Source organism: Muntiacus reevesi, chromosome 3, assembly GCF_963930625.1.
Source record: "Muntiacus reevesi chromosome 3, mMunRee1.1, whole genome shotgun sequence".
Classification (NCBI taxonomy): domain Eukaryota; kingdom Metazoa; phylum Chordata; class Mammalia; order Artiodactyla; family Cervidae; genus Muntiacus; species Muntiacus reevesi.
In genome coordinates this window covers 7,590,560-7,612,666 of record NC_089251.1, presented here as the reverse complement: position 1 = coordinate 7,612,666, position 22,107 = coordinate 7,590,560, and the positions used below count along the sequence as shown (strand labels likewise).

Sequence of the window (22,107 nt, the reverse complement as noted above, 5' to 3'; positions counted from 1 at the left end):
CCTGACGGCTACAGGAGCGTGGGGGTCTTCTGAACCTTACGGCACTCAGTTCAGTCCAGTTCAGTCCCTCAGTCGTGTCCGACTCTTTGCGACCCCAAGGACGGCAGCACGCCAGGCCTCCCTGTCCATCACCACCTCCCGGAGTTTACTCAGACTCACGTCCATCGAGTCGGTGATGCCATCCAACCATCTCATCCTCTGTCGTCCCCTTCTCCTCCCGCCTTCAACCTTTCCCAGCATCAGGGTCTTTTCAAATGAGTCATTTCTTCGCATCAGGTGGCCAAAGTATTGGAGTTATCTAGCTTCAGCATCAGTCCTTCCTGCTTTTATGGCACTGGAGGCCATAAAATATCCGAATGGAAGTGAAGAAGGAGCCGTCAAAATTCGACTCTGGTGGGACTCGAACCCACAACCTTTGAATAACCACACCCAGGCCGGCTAGAAGTCCAATGCGCTATCCATTGCGCCACAGAGCCGGTTGCTCACCCTCCCCCGCGCCGGCATACCTCTGCCTGAAAACTCGCCCTTCTAGCGCCCTTCTAGGTGTGGCGCGGGGCCTTTGCCGAACTCTTTGCCAGTGTCTAGCGCGGATTCCCGGAATCCTCGCCAGTGGTGCAGTGGAGGGGGGGTGCCCTCCCCCACGTCCGGGCGCCCACGGGTTGGGGGCAGTGGGGGTCCAGGAAGAGCCCGCCTGCCTCCTCCCGGCCTGGCGGGGGCGCACGGCGCGCGGACTACAATCCCCAGCGTGCGGCGCGGCGCCCCTCCCGAGGCCGTGGCGCGCGTAGGGGGCGGGCTGAATCCGGCGGCGCCCGGCGCTCAGAGGCTGCGCTGCACCGGGCGGCTCTGCGGCTCGCTCGCCCGTGGGCAAGGCGCCGGAGGAGGTGTTGCCGGCCGGCGCAGCCGGTTTGGATGGCGGGAGGCGGGCGGGGGGAGGAGCGCCGCGGGCGGGCGGGGCCGGCCGAGTGGCCTGGGCCAGGCGAGGCGCAAAGCCGGCAAAGCGCTGCTGAGAACCTGACCCGCGCGCCCGGGAGCGGCTGATTCGCGCCGCGTTCCCTACTCTGCTACAGCCGGCGGGCCGCATCTGGACAGGGTGCCCCGCGGCGGGGGCGGACGCCAGGTGAGCACAGGCCAGAACAGTGGGTCTCCGGGCGAGAGAATGTGCCCGGTCGAGTCCGGGGGAGGTGGCAGTACCGGCTTGGGCTGGGGGCGGAGGGGAAGGGGAAACGGGGCGCGCCCTGCTGCTCTGTCTCCTTGCCGGGCGCCTGTTACCCCGGCTTTTTAGGGGCCGGTGCGATTCATAGTGACCCGGGATCCGGCCCCCGGGAGATCTGGGCATCCCATTCCTTCCTCGTCCACAACCCTCAGGCTTTCGGGACGGGTTTTTGCCTTCTGCCCTGACGGACTCTGGGAGACCACAGTTCTGGGGACCTTGGAGTCCTTTGGCATTGAAGTTGCAGGCGCTGGTGCAGTCCTCCTCCTGGCTTTTGCGTTTCGTGTGGAGGAGGGGGAGATGGTTTAAGGGTCCGGACCATGTCTTCATCCTGGCTTGGAGAATCTAAGGCTACCTCATAGCCGTGACCTTCAGCCCCTCCCCAGGATTAGGAGAGCCTGAAGGCAAACAGCCCCTTCTGCTGTCCCTTGAGCAAGTCTGTAAAGTGCTAGGAATAGAGTCCGAGAGCCCTAATCTCAGCCCTGCCAGCTGTTCCTCCTCCCTTAAGCCCCAGTCCCCGAAGAGTCATCAGAGTGGCTTGCTGAGTGTGTTTGTGGGGTGCCGTCAATGCCTTCTTCCTCTCAATACCTTTCTCCTCTAGGAGATCACCTCTCTGGCACCTCCAGGCTTTTGCCTGTTTTCTCCATCGCCCCCTGTGGGCCAGCAGAGGCATGGTGCTCCCAGGCCTAAGGGCAGGGACTGACCAAGGCCCCTTCCCTAGAAGCTGCGCCTCTGGGTGCTGTGACTTTACCTTATCATCCACAGAAACTCCCTAGGTCTCCGAGTGGGGAGTCGAGCCAGAGGCATTTAAGTCAATACCAAGCCATTTTGGTTGGGATCCTAGATGTCAGGCGAGTAGACAGTCCTCAGAGACCATGCTCATTATACCCATTGCACAGAGGAGAAGACTAAGGACTAAAGTGGGAAAGGGACTTGTCCAAGATCATTCAGAGAGTCCTAGGCATAAATGGGACTGGGAGGCTAGAACCAGCCTCTGACCCGCAACCCAGCTCCTCACCTCAAGTCCAGGCCTCTAGCCTGACCCTTCCAGACTGTCCTGGGGTGGGACCCAGTCCTCAGCTACCCTGCTCCATCTGACCCCACTGCACATTGACCATCTGAGATGATAGTGGCCTGGCTTCCCGGGCCAGGAGGTAGGGGACCTAGGCACTCGGGTCCACTGACCGCCCTGTGCCCACAGGCCACAATGCTGCTTGGGGCATCTCTGTTGGGGGTGCTGCTGTTCTCCTGGCTGGTGCTGAAACTGCCCTGGACACAAGTGGGGTGCTCCCTGTTCTTCCTCTACCTGGGGTCTGGCGGCTGGCGCTTCATCCGAATCTTTATCAAGACTGTCAGGCGTGATATCTTGTGAGTACCTGGTACAACCCTTCCTGGGTCTCCTACACTCTTCTGGGTTTAATCTCCCCAAACCAGACTACATGACCTCTCCCAGCACAGAGCACCTGGGCCCCAAAAGAGCAGTCTTTGCTCTGCATCCTTCCCCTTGCAATAGTACGTGATACCTCCATTGCCACGGTCAAAGTCTCTTCCCAGGGAATCTCCCTAACCTGGTGCCCCTTAGCCTGGAGCAGACTTGGGGGTCTGGTCCATACACTGAACACCAGGCATGTTGAGGAGACCTCAGTAAGGGGTCCCAAGAAAATGGTGTAGCTTGTGAGAGGGTGAAGAGGAACCCTGTGGGGAGGTCCCTGTCCTCCGGCTGGCGTGGGTTCTCAAGCAGACCCTGAATCATGCCCACAAAGAAGCTGCTCCACAAAGAAGGGCAGGTATGGCCCACAAGGAGGATATCCTGTACCAGGAACCCTGGCTGCCACCTGCTCTGCGCCAGACGCTGGGCTGACTCTGGGTGTGGGGTTGAGTGGACAGTGCAGTCCTGGGCCTGGAACAGGCTCAGACTGGTCAGGGAGACTGGCAGAGGACACAGAAAACCCGCAGGCTGGCAGGGCCCTGCAAGCAGAGACGCTGGCAGTCTTGTCTTGCTCATGGTAGTGTCCCAGCAGTGTGACCCGCACCCGGAACAGGCAGCTCAGCATTTGTCAATCTGAGCTGATTGCAAAAGGAGGTGTTGAATGGCTACCGCGGGAAGGATGGTAGCAGCCCAGAGCTGTGGGGGCGTGAAGCAGAGAGAGACAGCTTCCGGCCTGGGCCCTGGGAAATCAGAGGAGGCCTCCCAGAGGAGAAGCAGGTGTGCTTGAGAGTCACCTCCAGGAGGTGGAAGCAGGGGGCGCCAGTCAGAGGGCAGGGGGCGCCAGTCAGAGGGCATGGCAGCAGCAAAGGCAGAGAGGCTGGGGAGCCAGGAGAGTTCAGGGGTCCGAGGTGGCAGGGCAAGGCATGGGGATGTTGCCAAAGGCTTGTTGCACAAACATCTGTTGAATGTCAGTGCCCTGCCTGGCACCGAGCAGGGTCTGGGAGCAAGATGGTGAGGCAGAACAGAGCCCCACCCTTGTCGGGCCCACAGCGAGGGAAACCGGACAAATTGCAAACTTGTCCTTTTTTACTGGAGTGGTGAGGGGGAGATGGATGATCCGGGGTGTGCCAGGTTCAGGATGAGGAGTTTGGACTTTGGCTTGGTCCCTGGAGTCGTGGAAGGCCCTGACAGAGCTGCAGACTCGGAGCAGAGCTTAGAGGGCAAAAGGGGTTGAACTCTGGAGTCGGAGGGGACTGAAGTTCAAATGTCAGCACTGCCACGTCGTCCCACCTTGAAGCCCGGGGCAAGTGCCGAGCACCAGTGTCTTCCTCTGTACCGGGCAGGGAGGGAGTCATCACCTGGGTGCCTGGTGTTAGCATGCAGCTTCAGTGAGCCGCTACAGGTAATGCTGCCCCGCACACGGGTGCTAGGAAGGGGGTGTCGCAAGCAATCAGACCATGGTCTCTGGACCCCCTACTCCTAAGCCCGGCAGTCACAGCTTCCTTGCTCCTCCTCCCCTCCCCCAGCGGCGGCATCGTGCTCCTGAGGGTGAAAGCCAAGGTCCGACGGTACCTACGGGAGCGGCGCACGGTCCCCATGCTGTTCGCCGCCACAGTCCAGCGCTACCCGGACAAGACAGCCCTGATCTTCGAGGGCACAGACACGCACTGGACCTTCCGGCAGCTGGATGACTATTCGAACAGCGTGGCCAACTTCCTGCAGGCGCAGGGCCTGGCCTCGGGCAACGTGGTCGCCCTCTTCATGGAGAACCGCAATGAGTTTGTGGGCCTGTGGCTGGGCATGGCCAAACTGGGCGTGGAGGCGGCGCTCATCAACACCAACCTCCGGCGGGATGCGCTGCTCCACTGCCTGACCTCCTCCCAGGCCCGGGCCCTCGTCTTTGGCAGCGAGATGGCCCCAGGTGAGCCCTAAAGTGTCAAAGGACAGGCAGGGAGTCCCACGGGACTGCCGCAACCCATCTCCAGCCCCCAGGGGAGGCTGTGTGTGGCTCAGAGGTTAAGGGCATGAGCTCTGGAGTCAGACGATGTGGGCTCTTCCTTCCCTACTCCCTTGGGAGCCGGGAGATCCGGGGAGATGGCAGTCCTCTGCCGCAGTCTCCTCACCACAGCACCGTTTTCAGAGAGGTGCTTAACAGAGTGAAGCATTAACAAAGCGGCTGACGCTAGGTGAGCACTCAGACATGATGGTAACCATTCTTGTGACTCACTTGGCCTCACCTCAGTCAGTTCAGTCACTCAGCCAGTCGCATTCGACTCTTTGCGACCCCATGGACTGCAGCCCGCCAGGCCTCCCTGTCCATCACCAACTCCCAGAACTTACTCAAACTTACATCCATCGAGTCAGTGATGCCATCCAACCATCTCATCCTCTGTCGTCCCCTTCTCCTCCCGCCTTCCATCTTTCCCAGCATCAGGGTCTTTTCCAGTGAGTCAGTTCTTTGCATCAGGTGGCCAAAGTATTGGAGCTTCAGCTTCAGCATCAGTCTTTCCAATGAATATTCAGGATTGATATCCTTTAGGATGGACTGGTTGGATCTCCTTGCAGTCCAAGGGACTCTCAAGAGTCTTCTCGAACACTACAGTTCAAAAGCATCAGTTATTTGGTGCTCAGCTTTCTTTATAGTCCAGCTCTCACATCCATACATGGCCTCACCTACCTGATCTGTAAAACGGGAACAAGAAGCCACTCCCTGCTGTGCCTCGGAGCTTATGTTTATTGGCTGCCGCATCGGCACTGATCACGTGTTGAGCTTGGTGCTTCACAGAAGTGGCTCTAATCTTCACAAAGCCTGGTGAAAGCAAAGTGTCATCTTGGCTTTACAGAGGACGAGACCGAGGTGCAGAGTGGCGCGAGGCACTCACCCAGAGCCACGCAGCTGTTAAGTGGGTGACGGAACCGAGATTTGACCTTGAGCTTGACCCCAGTGTCCCTGTCCTCTCTCCCCACGCTGTTGCAACTAATGGGCTAATGTCGTGGGCTAATGACCAGAAGAGGTTACAGAGATGCTGAAACGAGAGGAAGGAGGCAGCAGGGAGAGAGTGAGAGGGTTGGAAGAAGTTAAGAGGAAGTATGGCTGAGTCGGCCAGGACCGGCCTGTGCTCCAGGCGCTGAGTGTCTGGACATCTGTAGTGCACAGGAGAGCCTGAGAGAAGGCCACCACCCTGTGAAGAGGCTGGAAGGCTGCCAGCCTCTGACCACCCCTCAACTCCTCCCTCCTAACCAGTCCCCCACAGACTAGCATCATACAGTGGATAGAAGCGTAAACCTTGGGGAGAGGTAGAGCTGGCTTTGAGCCCCAAATCTGGCACATTCTAGCTGTAAGTCCCTCCTGTGCTTGGGGCCTCAGTGTTCCCATCTGTAAGATGGGCTGTTACTGGTACCTGTTTCCTGAGGTGTGTGAGCAGGAGCACGCGTGTAAAGAGCCCGCCACGTGATCAGCCAGCCGCTCACGGGAGCCCTTGCTTCTCTCAGCATCTTCCTTATAACAAGTCCCAGGTGCTTCACCCACCTCTCTGCCACACCCAGCCAGCGTCCCCTGACACCATGCTCAGCCCCACACGAGTAGAGGTCCCCAGAACACGGGTTGTGGGGGAGAGCCTGGCCTGCCTGCAGATCTATCTTGTTTCCTCCACAGCTGTCCTTGAGATCCATGCCAACCTGGACCCCTCAATCAACCTCTTCTGCTCCGGTCCCTGGGAGCCCAGCGTGGTGCCCACCGGCACAAATCACCTGGACCCGCTACTGGAAGATGCCCCCAAGCACCAGCCTAGCCGTCCCAACAAGGGCTTCGTAGGTGAGCCCCTCACCCCCACAGAAGGGTTCAAAGATGGCCAAGAGACAGAGCGTGGGCCTCGGGGCCTGGGTTCCTCTGTAAACTTGCTGCGTGACCTGGAATGAGTCACGTCACCTCCCTTTTCCAGTGGGGAAAATGAGCACAGTCCCCAGCTTTTACTGCAAAGACTGCATGAGCTGGCATGTGTGAAAGTGCCAGGCGCTTCTTGAACATGCAGTTCTTGAACAGCCTTCGTTGATGCCCAATGCATGCAGGAGCCCAGGAGCCCAGGAGCCTGCCTCGTCCAAGTGTGGGCTGGGCTCAGGCCCACGGCAAGCCCTTTCATAGTCACCCAGCGCCCGTTCAGGGCAGGCCCCTGTTGTGATCTTCTTCCTGCTCTGGGCTCCCTGCCCCCTACCCCCCTCCTCCAGGCAGCCTTCCAGACCCTCTCACCTCTGTTCCTCTCCGCTCCGCAAGCCTGCCATGTGGAGCCCACTGCTTGCCACATGGCCTGGGGGGGGCGTTCGGATCTTGGGCCAAGTTCATGTCCCAGCTCTACTGCTTCCCTCGTGTGACCCTGAGCACCTGAGCTGCTCTCTGAGCCTTGGTTCCCAGAGCCAGGAAATTGGGGATGACAACCGAACCTATGCTTGATGGCTGGAAAAGGTCCCATGGAGAGCTGAGGTCATTATCATTTGAACTCTGCCATCTGTGGCTCTTGTGTGCTGGGTGCTTTTGTAAGCTCCTTGAGGGCAGGGCCTCTGGCTGGTTGAGTCTGGTGCCCAGCCTTGGGCTGACATGCCGTGTGCACCCTGTAACATGAGAGTTACTGCATAACATTTGGCGTCACCCCGTGGCACGCCTGACCTCCCGGAACCTCAGCCCGGTGGGACTGAGCCTCACACAGAAACCGTGACGTGCCGTCCCTGGTGCTCAGATCTGGGGGGATAAAGACAGGGTTGCTGGTGCAAAAGCTACCTCTGAGCCCCGCTGTCTGCAGCTGGTACCTCCCACGCAGTAGGCATCACCTCCTCTGAGAAAACCCTCCCTGGAGCCCGGGTCCAGTGCTGCCGCCGGGCTTTTGCAGGCCCTGTGCTTGCCAACACGCAGTGCTCACTATTGGAGATGCCCACCTACTCATCCTCCTGTCCCACTGGGCAGGCACCTCCCTCCTAGGCACGGCCTGTGCTCATACTAGTCACTGATGTCATCCTGGCCCTGGTACAGAGGGAGGGCTCAGCAGAGTGTGTTGAAGGGACCAGTGCAGGTCATGGTGGCTGGGGTCATCAGGGTAGGCTTCCTGGAGGAGGTGTGCTGGGAATGGGTGTTAAGTGATACACATCTACCAGTGTCTGACTCTGTGCCCAGCCTTGTGCTGGCCCCTCTCATAGCCGCTCCTACCTGTTTTCCTCAGATAAGCTTTTCTACATCTACACATCCGGCACCACCGGGCTGCCCAAAGCCGCCATCGTGGTGCACAGCCGGTAAGGGGGCGGCGCCCTGGGAGGGGAGACCTGGGGAGGGGGGGCCTGGGCGCCCCTCCTCCTGCCTTTCCAGGGGCCCACGGAGCCCTCGACCCTCTGCCTTCCCAGGTATTACCGGATGGCCGCCCTGGTGTACTACGGCTTCCGCATGCGGCCCGACGACATCATCTATGACTGCCTCCCCCTCTACCACTCTGCAGGTAGCCTGGGCCCGCCCCCTCGGCGCCCCGCCGCCCCTGCGCCTTCAGGGCCCTACCCGTCCTGGCAGGCTCCATGTTGCAGTAGAAACATAACAAGCCTTGGAGTCAAATCTGGGTTCAAATCCAGATTTGGGCATTGACCTAGATGAGAGTGGCCACACCAGCATAATTGGTGGGTGTGGCGGTGCCCCAGAGAGCACCTGGGCTGGTCTGACCATTCAGCCCATTTCCACAGGTGTGGACAGCCTGGCTGCTTGGTCTGGGGGCCCTATAGAAAGACGGAGATGGACTAAATAGAGTTTCTGCCCTTAAAGGTGCTTAGAGTTGGAGTGTGTGTGTTGGGGGCAGGATGAATGATGGGAACCCTGCCCTGCACTCTCAGGCAAGAAAGGGCATTGAGTGTGGGGAGGGGCAGGGAGCAAGGAGTTCAACTCAAAAGAGCCCAGCTCCTCCAGGAGGTGCCCCTACAGGCAGATGTGAAGCCAGGCAGGCTAGCTCAGTTCCGGCTGGCTGAATGGCAGTGTTACAGCTTTGGGAGAAGGAGCTTGGGGCCAGCTCCAGAGGCTTCAGGGGACTGTCTAAGTAGTGTGCACTTGATCCCGTAGGCACTGGGGAGCCATGGAAGGTGTCTGACTGGGGAGAGATGTGACCAGTTAGAGTTGGAGGGGCAGGACAGGGGAAAGGGAGAGTCTTTGAGGGGGTTGGACTGTACAAGAGGAGGCTCTGGAGTATACGATGTTTCTCCTTTGTCTGACTTACTTCACTCAGTACTGTATAGCCCCAGGGAACTCTGCTAGGTGTTATGTGGCAGTCTGGATGGGAGGGGAGTTTGGGGGAGAATGGTTACATGTATATGTATGGCTGAGTCCCTTCGCTCTTCACCTGAAACCGTTAACCATTGTTGGTTAATCAGTTATACCCCAGTGCAAAATAAACAGTTAAAAAAATAAAGTGACATCTTTGGTGGCCAAAATAAACAAAAAGACGAGGCTCTGGAGGGAAAGAGCTCCTGTCTGTCTCCCTGACCCCCGGGTTCCCCCTCTGCCTTCAGGAAACATCGTGGGGATGGGGCAGTGCCTGATCCACGGCATGACCGTGGTGATCCGGAAGAAGTTCTCCGCTTCCCGCTTCTGGGATGACTGTATCAAGTACAACTGCACAGTGAGTGAGAACGGAAGGGATGGAGCGCCCCTGCGCCCCTCCCACCAGCTCTGCGCAGGGACACCCATCTTCGAGCTGAAGGCAACCAGCTGTTTACTCGGGGCAGCATTCCCATTGTTCACATGGGGAGACTGAGGCCCGGAGAAGGAAGGGATCGCACAGCTGGCCCCGGGGATAGTAGGGGTAGGGGCTTGGGAAGGCAGTGAAGTAGAGGCAGCCTCCAGGGCCCAGACTCATGCCAGGTTCACTCACAGATCGTGCAGTACATCGGCGAACTGTGCCGCTACCTCCTGAACCAGCCACCCCGGGAGGCGGAAAACCGGCACCACGTGCGCATGGCGCTCGGCAACGGCCTCCGGCAGTCCATCTGGACCGACTTTTGTAGCCGCTTCCACATCCCCCAGGTGGCTGAGTTCTACGGGGCCACGGAGTGCAACTGCAGCCTGGGCAACTTCGACGGCCAGGTGCGGCCCAGGTTGGGGACACAGAGGGCCCACGGGAGACACGGACGGCGCAGGGGAGGGCGGGCTTCCGGCATGGAGTGTGGTTGCGGGAGCCCCGGCTCTCAGCCCCGCGCAGACTGTCCGGTTTCCGGCCCATGGTGGGAGAGCCCGGGCCCAAGCCTTGGCCTTCGCAGGTGGGGGCCTGTGGCTTCAACAGCCGCATCCTGTCCTTCGTGTACCCCATCCGGCTGGTTCGTGTCAACGAGGACACCATGGAGCTGATCCGGGGCCCTGACGGCCTTTGCATTCCCTGCAAGCCAGGTCTGCCCGAGGGTTGCAACTCGGGGTCAGGGTGGGAGGTCTGGCCTAGGAAGGGGACGGGGCAGGGATGGGTGTGTGGGTGGGTGGGGAGCCCCATTCTGATCAGCGGCCAGAAGTCAGCCCTTCTCTTAGGGCTGCATGGCATTTATTTCTTGATGCGTTCATCCACTCAGTCACCGTCCCTTCCACCCATCAGCCCATTCATGCACATTCGTGCTGTGGACCCTGAGCCCCAGCCGCCAAAGCCCCCCAGCTCTGTGCCTGAGTCCCTCTCCTGCACGTGGTTGTGCTGGGGAGGCCGCGTGGTACAGGATCCAAACCTCTGAGCTGCGTGGGGCCTGGGGAGTGCTGACTGTAGTTAGGCCGTCCACACTGAGCTTGACCACCCTTTCATTTGTTCAGTGACCAAGTGTTACTGAGACGCTCCCAGCCCTTGGGGCTCCTGGGCTGATGGAGGAAGGGGGCATTTCTGGGGGCTGCTGCTGGGGGCATTTTAGTATGAAGGAGACCCCAGGGGGACCTGACCCCGCCTCCTCTGGCCACAGGTGAACCAGGCCAGCTGGTGGGCATCATCATCCAGCGAGACCCCCTGCGGCGCTTTGACGGCTACCTGAACCAGGGCGCCAACAACAAGAAGATCGCCCAGGATGTCTTCAAGAAGGGGGACCAGGCCTACCTCAGCGGTGGGTGGGCACCTCTCCGGAGGCCTTTGCCGCCCCTTGGGGAGGAGGGAGGGGATTGAGGGGCCCCACCCTCAGAGAACACTTCCCCCCAACCAAGCCCCTGGGCCCCCCCTAACCACACGACTCTTCTCTCTAGGTGACGTGCTGGTGATGGACGAGCTGGGCTACCTGTATTTCCGTGACCGCACGGGGGACACGTTCCGCTGGAAAGGCGAGAACGTGTCCACTACTGAGGTGGAGGGCACGCTCAGCCGCCTGCTGGACATGGCCGACGTGGCCGTGTACGGCGTCGAGGTGCCAGGTATCCCGAGAGGCGGGAGGGGCCAGACGTGTGTGTGGAGCAGCCCGCGGCTGCTAGCGGGCTGCTAGCGGGGCCGTGGCTAGCCAGCCGCTCACTGTCCACTCTGCCGCCCCCCCAGGGACTGAGGGCCGGGCCGGCATGGCTGCCGTGGCCAGCTCCTGTGGCAGCTGTGACCTGGAGCACTTAGCCCAGCTCCTGCAGAAGGAGCTGCCGCTGTACGCCCGCCCCATCTTCCTGCGCTTCCTGCCCGAGCTGCACAAAACAGGTCTGTCCCCCTGACCCCCAGCTCCAAATCATGGGTGGGTGCCAGCTGAGGCTCCTTCCCGGGTCGTTCTAGGGAGACCAGCTGGTTGTCATTTGCCCTTCCCCACAGCCTCTCTGGGTGGTCGGCAACATGACCCAACTGTGAGCTGACGCCACCTCCAGAGATGATGTGTCCATTGTCAGTGGAACCAATACTGAGTGGGGTGGTCTGCTCCAGGCACTGTGTTGGGCCCTGGGGAGGGAGGGGACAAATTGCAGCAGGACCTGTGTGCCTTTCTGGAGCTTCCAGAGCAGGAGGCAGCCACAGGGTAAGGAATTGCTAAGATAAAAGAGTGGAATGCTGATAGGAAGCTGATAGGAAAGGGGACGTGACTTGGGGATGACTAAAGGCTCCTCTGAGGATGCTCCGGTTCAGCAGGAGACGTGAGTGAGAGAGAGAGAGAACTCTGTGGGGACAGGAGGCCCTCTGGAACAGCCAGTGCGGAGTCCCTGAGGCAGGGAGGTGCTTGGTTGCTAGGGGACTGAAAGGAGGCCCCCGAAGCTGGGGCCAGTGAGGGGTGGGCAGCGGCATGTGGTGGGATGGGAGGGCCCAGGGGAGCCACAGGAGGGTCTGAGCAGGGTAGTGACCTAGTCAGACTCATATCCTGCAAAGCCCACCAGTGTCTGAGGGGCTGCAGATGGCCCCGGGGAACGGGGAGATGAGAGAAGGGCAGGGTAAGCAGTGAGTCCAGACAGACAGCGAGCACCCCGAGGACTGGATGGCCACTGTGACTTCTGTATCCCTGAGGGATAGGGAGGCTGTCGGACCTTAGGCCTCAGACAGGCTTTGCTGTAGGACAAACAGCCCCCAAGCTTACTTAGGGCTCCGAACAGGTGTCTTATTTGCTCACAATTTGTGGGTCAGTAATTTGGGGTGACATTCAACTGAGCGTTCTTCTGTTGGCCACACCTAGGGTCAAATAGTGCCATCAACAGCTTCCCTGGCTGTCCAGTGGTTAAGACTTCATCTTGCAATGCAGGGGGTGTGTGGGTTTGATCCCTGATCAGGGAACTAGGGCCCCACATGCCTTGGGGTGTGGCCCCCAAATTTTTTTTTAAGTTTTTAAAGAAATAGTGCCATTGGGTGTGAGGTAGCCTCTCTCACGTGGGGCTCCCAGCTGGTCTGCCCCGCAGCAGTGTCCACAGACCTGTCTGCGGTGATGGAGGCGTTCTCTGACCGCGCTCTGCAGCACAGCAACTGTCAGCTCCCAGCAGCTGTTGAGCACTTGAAGTGCGACTAGTGTGAAGGGGAAACTGAATTTTAAATTTTGTTTAATTAAATTTACATAGCCACACATGGCCAGTGACTACCCACTTCGGTTCGGTTCAGTCGGTCAGTCGTGTCTGACTCTGCGACCCCATGAATCGCAGCACACCAGGCCTTCCTGTCCATCCCCAACTCCTGGAGTTTACTCAGACTCATGTCCGTTGAGTCAGTGATGCCATCCAACCATCTCATCCTCTGTCATCCCCTTCTCCTCCTGCCCTCAATCTTTCCCAGTATCAGGGTCTTTTCTAATGAGTCGGCTCTTTACATCAGGTGGACAAAGTATTGGAGTTTCAGCTTCAACATCAGCCGTTCCAATGAACACCCAGGACTGATCTCCTTTAGGATGAACTGGTTGGATCTCCTTGCAGTCCAAGGGATTCTCAAGAGTCTTCTCCAAAACCACAGTTCAAAAGCATCAGTTCTTCGGTGCTCAGCTTTCTTTATAGCCCAACTCTCACATCCATACATGACTACTAGAAAAACCATAGCTTTGACTAGATGGACCTTGTCTAAGTGGCCTTTGCTGGGACGGTTCCCCTTTGTTCCACATGGCTTTCCATCCTTCAGAGGTCAGTCTGGTCTCAGGGCACCCCCAAGCGGGTGAGGATGGAAGCTTCAACACCCCTTGAGGCCTAGACTCACCCAGACCGCCCACAGTGTGGCTTCTGCCACATTCTCTTGAGTCAAAGTAAGTTGTAAAACCAGTCTAAATTCAAGTAGGCGTTGAGAAAGACTCCAGCTCTTGCTGGGAGAATTGGCTGATGCACATGACAGAGAAGCCAGGGCAGGAAGCTGTAGGCATTTCTGGTATCCACTGTACCTGAGTTCAAATTCTTACTAGCTGTGTAACGTTGGCCCAGAGCTGTGCTTCTCTGAGCCTCAGTCTTCTCATCTGTCTAGTGGGGCCAATACCATTGAGTGAAAGATATGGAATTTATTAAGGGGGAAAATGGTAACTGAACTATTTCAGCGATGCTGAAATCTGAAATCTTGTGCATCTCAGAATCCATAGGATGCGGTTATGTCCCCGCCCCCGGGTTAGAGGTACAGATTACCTGAGGTCACTTCTGTACCTCGGAGGAGCTCAGGTTAAGCGAGCCCTCAGGGAAGGCCCGTGTCCTGCCCTCAGTCTGATGTCACTGAGCACGTGGCCCTGGACAAATAGCTTCCCTTCTGTGGGCCTCAGTTTCCTTGTCTACAAAGAGGGGTAGGTAACTCCGCCCCCTCCCCTTTGCCAGGGCTGCTGAGGAGCGGTGCATTCCGTAATGGATGAAGCCTTTGCAAACTGTAAAGGGCTGTGTCCCTCCTCCCACGATTCCCCTCGCCTATGTTCCCTCCAGCCCTCCTCCCTGCCCCTCCTCAGCCCAGGTGGGCGCGTTCCTGCAGCTCGGACCCCTGCCCCGCACCCTCTGACCCTTCTCCCACTTGTCTTCTCTCTCCCTCAGGGACCTTCAAGCTACAGAAGACAGAACTGCGGAAGGAGGGCTTTGACCCAACAGTTGTAAAAGACCAGCTGTTCTATCTGGATGCCCGGAAGGGCCGCTACGTCCCACTGGACCAAGAGGCCTACACTCGCATCCAGGCAGGCCAGGAGAAGCTGTGATTGGCCCCGAGTCCCTCTTGAGGGCCAGCGGATACTGCATCTAGAGCCCCAGCTCCCACCCCAGAGGGGTCCTGGGCGAAGCCAGACCAAAGCAAGCAGGGCCTGGCACCACCCCCTGAGATACCAACCCGCACCCCTCAAAACTGCCAAGGGACTCACTGCCACCTCTCCGCTCCGCCCTGAGGCTTTCTGTGAAAGCTTCAGATCCACTTTATGTCTTCGAGGCCATGTGGGGGTCTCTGGGCCTCAAGCTGAGAGTGAGACTAGGCCCCGCGGGGTGATGTCTTGGGTCAGGACAATGGGAAATAGAGGGTCTCCAAGCACTTGGCAAAGAACAGGCAGCTTGTAAATGGGACCAGGGCAGAAGCCCCCAGACTCAGGAAGCCAGCACAGTGGGCAGGGAGGGCCGGCGATCAGGCATCCAAAGAGGATCCAGGCCCTGGGGCCACGCAAGTGTCCCTCAGCCCTGCCGGGCAGGAGAGGATCACCCTGCAGCAGGCAGCCTGGACGGGGCACCCCTCTCATCCTCTGGGCGGCTGCCTGGTTGTCCCTCAGGTGGAGCCTTTCTGTCTTTGCTGGTCTGTCCACATCTCCTCCTGGCCCGGCTGTGAGGGGAGAAGGGGCATGGGGCACTCAGGGGCCAATAAACTCCGCCTTGCCTCCCCGAGCCTGTGTGCACACTCACCCCAGCCTGCTGGGACCCCAGCCCATGCCCCATTCATCCCTCCCCCACTGCTTCGTTCATTTAGACAGAGGGATGTGGCAGGTAAGATGCTGCGGTCCCTGCATCTCAGGTGAGGGGCGGTTCTCACCTGAGCCCGGCCAGGTGTCACTTAGGAGCCTGTGGCCTTGGGCAAGTAACTGTCTCCTCTGAATCGGGAGGATTCAGAGAGCCGAAGGGAGCCAGGCTGACAGGAACGGGCCGGGCCGTTCAGAGCCACGGAGGGAGGAAGCCCTAGGCCAGCACAGGGTCACAGCTCTACACTCTTGCTCATGCTGTTCCTTCTGCCAGGGCTGCACTTTCCCAAGGGGTTGGGGGCTCTCGGGGCACAGAGCAGGCCGGCCTAGCCAGCCGGGTGGAGTCTGAGGCTTCCTGGAGCCATCTTCCCAGAGCTGGTGAGTCTGCAATGCCAGTGGAGGGCCAGCTGTCCCCTGGAGCCCATCCCTGGTGTCACACCCAGGCCAGCGGGAAGTGGGGGTGAGGGGTGGGGAGGGGGGAGACCATTCGGCCCAAGCCAGGGCCACAGGCAGGGCACGTACCCCAGGGCTTCATCTTCACTATTTAATCCTCACCACCGTCCATCATTTGCTGGAGTCAGAGAGTGAGTACTGGGACTGCAATGCCAGCCCCATGCCCTTCCCGCCACTCCACCGCCACCTCCTTGGTGGCAGAAGGCAGCTTCCATGCCATGCATGCTTGTAGAGCCAGCTGTGAGCCACACCCCAGGCCAGCAGCTGACTGGGTGATAGGTGGCCAGGATAAGTCTGGGGTACCTCCTGGGGTGGGGGGTGACCTTTGAAAGATAGTGGATTTCCGATGCCCCTCTTGGGGGAAGCGAGGGGGTGGCAGAGCTGGAGTTGGCCCTTGGAGGGCGATGATACCTGGTGGGATTTGGGAGTGGCAGGCAAGGGCGCAGTGCCTGAGTATGACCAGCAGAGGGCGCGTGGGTCCTGCAGAATCAGATCCAGACCTTAATGCTCAGCCGAGGGAAGGAGGGAGAGAGTCCCCACGTGACCCCCAGGCAAGGGACCCAGCCCAGAGCACTCTGTGGTGGGCCTTTGATCGGGCTTTCAGTGGGGCTGGGTGTGACTGATGGTGAAGCCTTGTGTCTTTAACCTTCAGCAATGGGAGGGCTCTCCAATGGGAAGGAGCCCCCAGGGGTGCCTGTTCCTTCCCTTTGGTTGAACACAGTCACTAAGATGCAATACTGAGGAGTGGTGGTCAAAAGCTCCTGCTCAGGCCTGCTCTCAAGTCCATTGGCCAGGCTGAGCCTCAGTGTCCTCCCCTGTAAGTGGTGGTCTAGGTGGCTCTGTGGTTTAAGAACCCGCCTGCCAATGCAGGAGACACGGGTGCAATCCCTGGGTCAGGAAGAGCCCCTGGAAAAAGAAATGGCAACCCACTCCAGTATTCTTGCCTGGGAAATCCCACGGATGGAGGAGCCTGGCGGGCGACAGTCCTAGAAGCTGCAAACAGTCGGACACGACTGAGTGACTAAACACAACAGGAATCCCTGCCCCAGGACAGTTGTGGACATGTAATGAGACTGTGCTTGGAAATCTAGCCCAGGAACTGGTGCTGATACCTGTGAAGTACATGGTAGTTAAAAGGAAAAAAGGATGTGTTTTCGGTGTTAAGATCCCAGCCTAGGCCTACGTTTCCCACTTCCATACCAGCCCCCTCTCCCGAGCGCCTCCAAGAGGGGTGGGGCTGGTGGGCCCCTGGGCCTTGCAGCTCCCCTGTCTGCCTCTGCTCATCCCAAACCAAGGCTGTGAGTCATCTCCCGTGCCTGCAGCAGGTGCTCAATACATGTTTGTGAAGTTAATTCACAAGAGCTACTGTTCACTGGGCATTTCCTGACATTTACATAGTGCTTCAACTTCCCAGTTGGTGACAGTTGGTAAAGAATCCACCTGCTCATGCAGGAGACACGAGAGACACAGGCTCGATCCCTGGATCGGGAAGGTCCCCTGGAGAAGGAAATGGCAACCCACTTGTCTTCTTTCCTGGAGAATCCCATGGACAGAGGAGACAGTTTACAAAGTACTGTGTCCATTCATCTGCAGAGCAGATTCAAAAGGCCTCTATGCAGGGAGCGGGCTTGGGGGGACACGGTGAGATCTGCCCTCAGGGAGCCCACTGGCTGGGGGTCGGGGAGAGGGGGCAACCAGTCAGGAAGCAAAGGGTCTGTACTAAGCTGCACCCTAACCCCATGTCTTGGCTGGGGTAGGAGGTGAGGAAGTTGTGTTTCATGGTCACAGGCTTTTCAAGGTAGAGTCATTCAAGAAGAGGAAGGGGAAGAATGGCCCAGATAGAAGGGGCAGTGAAAGGTCAGGTCAAGCAGGGCAGGTGAAAGAAGGGCTTGTAGGGCTGCAGGGGTGGGGCTGGGGAAGAGTCCAGGCAGGGTATGCAAAGTGAATCCGTTGCGGGCACTCCTTGCACACCTGGAGGACTGGGAGCTCTGCTAGGAAATCCTTCAATAAGCCCAAACACACTCCTTTGACCTGCTAACAGCCACCAGGAGTGGAGCGCTTCCTATGTGCTGGATGCAATGCCAGGCACTTGATCATCATCATTAAATACGTAACACAAAGCAGCTACTATTTTATCCCCATTCCACAGAGGAGGAATCAGAGGCTGAGAGGCTTGTGTCTCCAGACCAGAGGGCCTGTGAATAACAGCGCTGGGAGGCACCGCCCTGCCCAGTCTCAGTATTCCCATCTGCAATCTGAGCCCAGGGAGGCTGCCAGAGGCCTGCCTTGAGCATCCCCGGAGGTCCTACCGCCCTTGGACAGGCAAGTGGCTGCCTAGGCCAGCGCTTGGCGTATCACTTTCAATTCCTGGGAAGAAGGTTAAATACCGCCGAGGGGCCTATTGAGGCACTGGCGGTAGTGGAAGGGGCGACCAAGCGACTTTCAAAGGAGCCTGAAAGTGTGGCCAGCCCCTCTGCTGGAGGAGGGGGCCCCGCTTCCTCCCAGCCTAATGATATTCTGGGCTCAGCCCTCATCTTTGGCGGCAGTTTAACCCGAGTCGGGGCAGATTCCTTTCTCACTGATCTCAGCTTGACACCCAATTAGCACAAGAATGGGAGGAGGAAGCCTGCGAGAGGCGCCTCCCAGCCTCCGGGGCGCACGAGGGGAGCAGGCGGGGAGACAAAGGGCAGCGGGCAGGGGGGCGCCCGTGCCCTCATCTCCCCCCCAGACCCCGCCTTTGTCTCCCTTCGGAGCTTCGGAAGGGATAGAGCCCAATGCCCGGCTGGCCGGCCTACTGGAGGGACAGGAGTTGGGGTCCACGCCCCTCTTCTGCGTGGGTCCCAGGGGAAGGCATTTGAGTGAGCTGAGCCCAACAGAATGCGGTGAGGGTCAGGGGTCCTGAAAGCAGGACAGCCTGGGGTTAAGGCCTGACAAGTGGGGGTCCGTGAACAAGTCACAGGTTCTGAGCCTCAGTTTTTACATTTGAAAACAGAGGCTAATAGCCCCTGCGCGAGGAATCAAGCAGATCATGCATGTGAAGCACCTGGCAGGTGCAGAGTAGGGGGTCATTACTCATTGAATGAATAAGTTGTTGCTAATGATTAGGAGGTTGAGAAGGGCTTCCCTGGTAATTCAGCTGGTGAAGAATCCGCCTGCAGTGCAGGAGACCCCAGTTCGATTCCTGGGTCGGGAAGACCCCCTGCAGAAGAATGCTCCAGTATTTTAACCTGGAGAATCCCCATGGACAGAGGAGGAGCCTGGTGGGCTCCATTCCATGGGGTTGCATAGACACGACTGAGCGACTTTCACTTCACTTCTCTTCACAGGAGATTGAGGCTTCCCCAGTAGCTCAGCGGTAAAGAATCCTCCTGCAATGCGGGAGATGCAGGTTCGATCCCTGGGTTGGAAAGATCCCCTGGAGGGAGGAAATGGCACCCCACTCCAGTAAAATCCCATGGACACAGGAGCCTGGCAGGTTACAGTCCACGGGGTCAGAAAGCATAGGACGTGACTGAAGTGACAGCACAGGAGGTTGAGGGCTTCCCAGGTGGCACAAGAATCCTCCCAGGTGGTAAAGAATTTACCTCCCAGGTGGTAAAGAATCCTCCTGCCAATTTAGGAGACCCAAGAGATGGGGGGGTTCAATCTCTGGGTTGGTTAGATCCCCTGGAGGAGAAAATGGCAAACCACTCCAGTATTCTTGCCCGGGAAATCCCATGGACAGAGGAGCCTGGCAGGGGTCTATGGTGTCGCAAAGAGAGCACACAACAGGTTGAGTTAGGTAGGCTGGAGTCGGAGGAAGCACTTTCTAAGTGTGAGAGCCAGGCAGTCAGAGTGGGCTGACTTACCCAGAAGTGATGTGGGAAGGGTTCCCACTTCTCTGGGAAGTCTCCTGCCACCTCCACCTCCACAATTTCCTGGGACTCGGGCTTAGATGTGACTTCCTTTGGGAAGCCTTGCCTGATCCCGGGGCTGAACTGGATCTTCTTTCATCTCCCACAGGTCCCCACGTTCCCCCTTCGTAACAACTGATTGGACTGTGCAGTCTATTTTCACATCTGTGTCTTTTCCAAAATAGCAGCCCCAGGAAGACCCCTTGGTTTTTTTTAAAAGTCCACCCTTGTGTTCCCAGCACCAGCCCTGAGCCTGGCACTTATTAGGTGTTCAATGAATGTTTGTCAAATGGATGAAGTTTTTCAAAAGCTCCTTAGCTCTCCCATTCCAGCTCAGCAGGCAGCAGTCTGCAGTTAGAGAATATTCAACTCTACGTGGCCTAACCAAAGATGGCTTCAAATCAGAGGCTTTTACCTTGTTGGGAAAGAGAAGCCAGTGAATGACTGAGAGGGAATTGATATGTGTTTGCTCATTCATTCATTCATTCATTCGGCAAGCACTCACCAAACCCCTACCATGTATAAAGCTCCTTACTATGAGCTAAGGCTCTAAGATGAATCAGGCAAGCTTTCTAGACATCAGCCCTTGGAGGAGCCAGTGGAAATATCTTAGACTATATGTGTGTGTGTGTGTGTGTGTGTGAGGTGGCTCAGTGGTAAAGAATCTGCCTGCAATGCAGGAGACCAGGGTTCAGTCCCTTGGGTAGGGAAGATCCCCTGGAGAAGGGAATGGCAACCCACTTCAGTATTCTTACCTGGAGAATTCCATGGATAGAGGAGCCTGGTGGGTTACATTCCATGGGGTCGCAACTGAGACACAACTGAGCTACTAACACTTACTCTACACATATATTTGTACAACCTTAGTTCCCCAACCAGGAACTGAACCCCAGGCCCTTGGCAGCAAAAGTACTGAGTCCTAACCACTGGACCATCAGTGAATTCCCTAGAACATTTTTGCTGAAAGGACCTTTTAAGAGATCATTTGGTCCCAAAGCCTTCTTTACAGACTGAAAAAACTTGAGTTTCACACAGCACAGTGAAGGTGGGTTCTTTCCACTAGCCATGGGGTTTTCTTTTTTTGATGCTTTCCTCATTTTGCCAGCGCTTTGGAACACTGCCCGATATACTGAAGGCACTCACAGCTGTCTGTGGAGTTGAACTATATAAGAAAGTCAGGTCAGAGGCAGGGAGGTGGGAAGCAGGCAGGCCAGAGAAGCAGGTGCAGGGGAGAGGTGGTGGTGGTAGAACATGTGGCTGCAAAATCAGGTAGCATGGAGACAAACCCAAACGTGGTGACTGTCTGGATATGGGACAGGTTTCTTGCTCTTGTCCAAGGTTTCTTGCTTAGGTGCTTCCGTGGATGGCAGTGGTATCCTTGAGATGGGGAACACAGGGGAGCCTGTTTTAGGAAACGAGGCACTGTGTCAAGAACTCATTTAGTTCTGATGACAACCCTATGGGGGCTGCTATTATCTTAATTTGCACAGACGAGGAAACTGAGGCACAGATGTTAAACGACTTAATCAAAGACACAGATGAGAAATGGTGGGACATGGATGTAAAGCTGGCAGTTGAACTCTGAGCCCTTAGCAGTGACCACATCCTTACATCCACTCTTAACCACCAGGGTACACTACCTTAAGCTACCAACGATGAGTTCAATTTTGGAAGTGTGGTTTAGCGCTTTTGTAACAGGTTCCAGTAGTCTCCCTATCTCCTTCCCTATTCCTTCCAGTTCTCACTGCAGCCAGGAAGAATGTTTTACTTATTTATTTATCTATTTAGGCTGCCCCCACGTAGTATGGGGGATCTTCGTTCTCTGAACAAGGATGAAACTTGCACCTCATGCAGTGGTAGCACAGAATCTTAACCACTGGACCACCAGGGAAGTCCCAGGAAGGATATTTTAAAACACAGTTCTAATAATGTCACAAGCACACACACACCCCAAAACCCTTCCAAGGCCTACCTACCACTGCTCTTGGGATAAGAGACTGAAATTTTTACCTGGCTCACAAGTCACGATTTGGCCCCTGCCTACACGTCTAACCTCGTGTCTTATCAGGCCCCCTGCTCCCCAAATTCTACCTTCCCTTGGTGCTCCAGCATGTCCTCCTACCCAGGGTCTTTGCACTTTCCGTTCTCGCTGAAATGCTCCCAGCGGCTTTTCTCTCCTCATATCCACCTACTTAGCTCGACTCAGGCTTTAGAGCTCAGCCCAAGTCCAGTGCAGCCCATTTTCTTTCTGAAGTCCTTATGATGCCAGATCATTTATCAGTTTGAGATTTTACACTTATTAGCATGACTCGTATGTTTATTTGATTCGTTTCCCCCACGAGACTGTGAGTGCCCTAAAGACAGGAAACTTGACTATCCGATTCACCACCGGCATCTTTTAGCACCGACCAAAATGCCAGGTACACGGAGGACGTGCAATAAATATCTGCTGAATGCATGAAATCCAAGTCGATGGCGAAAGGGAGGTTGGACTGCGAGTCGATGGCTCAAGAGAGAGATTTCTGGGCTGGAAGTAAATATTTGGATGCCACTGATAATTCAAGACAAGTGGACGGGTTCGTCCAAGCGGTGTGCTGACAGAAGGCAATTTGGTAACTAATGCAAGATAAACAGTAACGTGGCTCACGGTCACAACGCAAAGATGCCAGGTCTCTCCTCCGCCGAGTTGTGGCTGATATCAGTCGCTTCCCGCCCTGGCAGTTTGAGCGCCGTCCCGAAAAGAAACAGGACGACCAACCAAAACGCCCCTTAACAAGGACCAAGGTCCTCCGGCCTCAGCTTCCTGCTCCAAACCTTCCTCC

At 57.2% G+C, this 22,107-nt stretch overlaps 1 protein-coding gene, 1 long non-coding RNA gene and 1 other non-coding gene across 3 annotated transcripts; 1 reads left to right on the top strand and 2 right to left on the bottom strand.

Moving 5' to 3' along the window:
- Nucleotides 1-385: 385 nt before the first annotated feature.
- On the bottom strand, nt 386-476 carry TRNAR-UCU (transfer RNA arginine (anticodon UCU)). The gene is given in 2 exon segments: nt 386-421; nt 440-476. It is a non-coding gene; the product is annotated as a tRNA-Arg (tRNA).
- A 381-nt stretch (nt 477-857) lies between these two features.
- On the top strand, nt 858-14,852 carry SLC27A4 (solute carrier family 27 member 4). Its single transcript, XM_065927114.1, has 13 exons — nt 858-1,117; nt 2,412-2,578; nt 4,166-4,560; nt 6,295-6,453; nt 7,847-7,916; nt 8,025-8,116; nt 9,168-9,277; nt 9,532-9,741; nt 9,915-10,041; nt 10,587-10,724; nt 10,861-11,025; nt 11,144-11,290; nt 14,044-14,852. Exons 2-13 carry the CDS (start codon nt 2,418-2,420, stop codon nt 14,199-14,201), a joined length of 1,932 nt encoding a protein of 643 aa, XP_065783186.1. The 5' UTR covers nt 858-1,117; nt 2,412-2,417; the 3' UTR covers nt 14,202-14,852.
- Nucleotides 14,853-20,227: 5,375 nt separating this feature from the next.
- LOC136162652 (uncharacterized) lies at nt 20,228-22,083 on the bottom strand. The gene is made up of 2 exons (XR_010662162.1): nt 21,933-22,083; nt 20,228-20,687 (listed from the first exon to the last, which is right to left on the bottom strand). It is a non-coding gene; the product is annotated as an uncharacterized lncRNA (long non-coding RNA).
- Between the last annotated feature and the right edge of the window lie 24 nt (nt 22,084-22,107).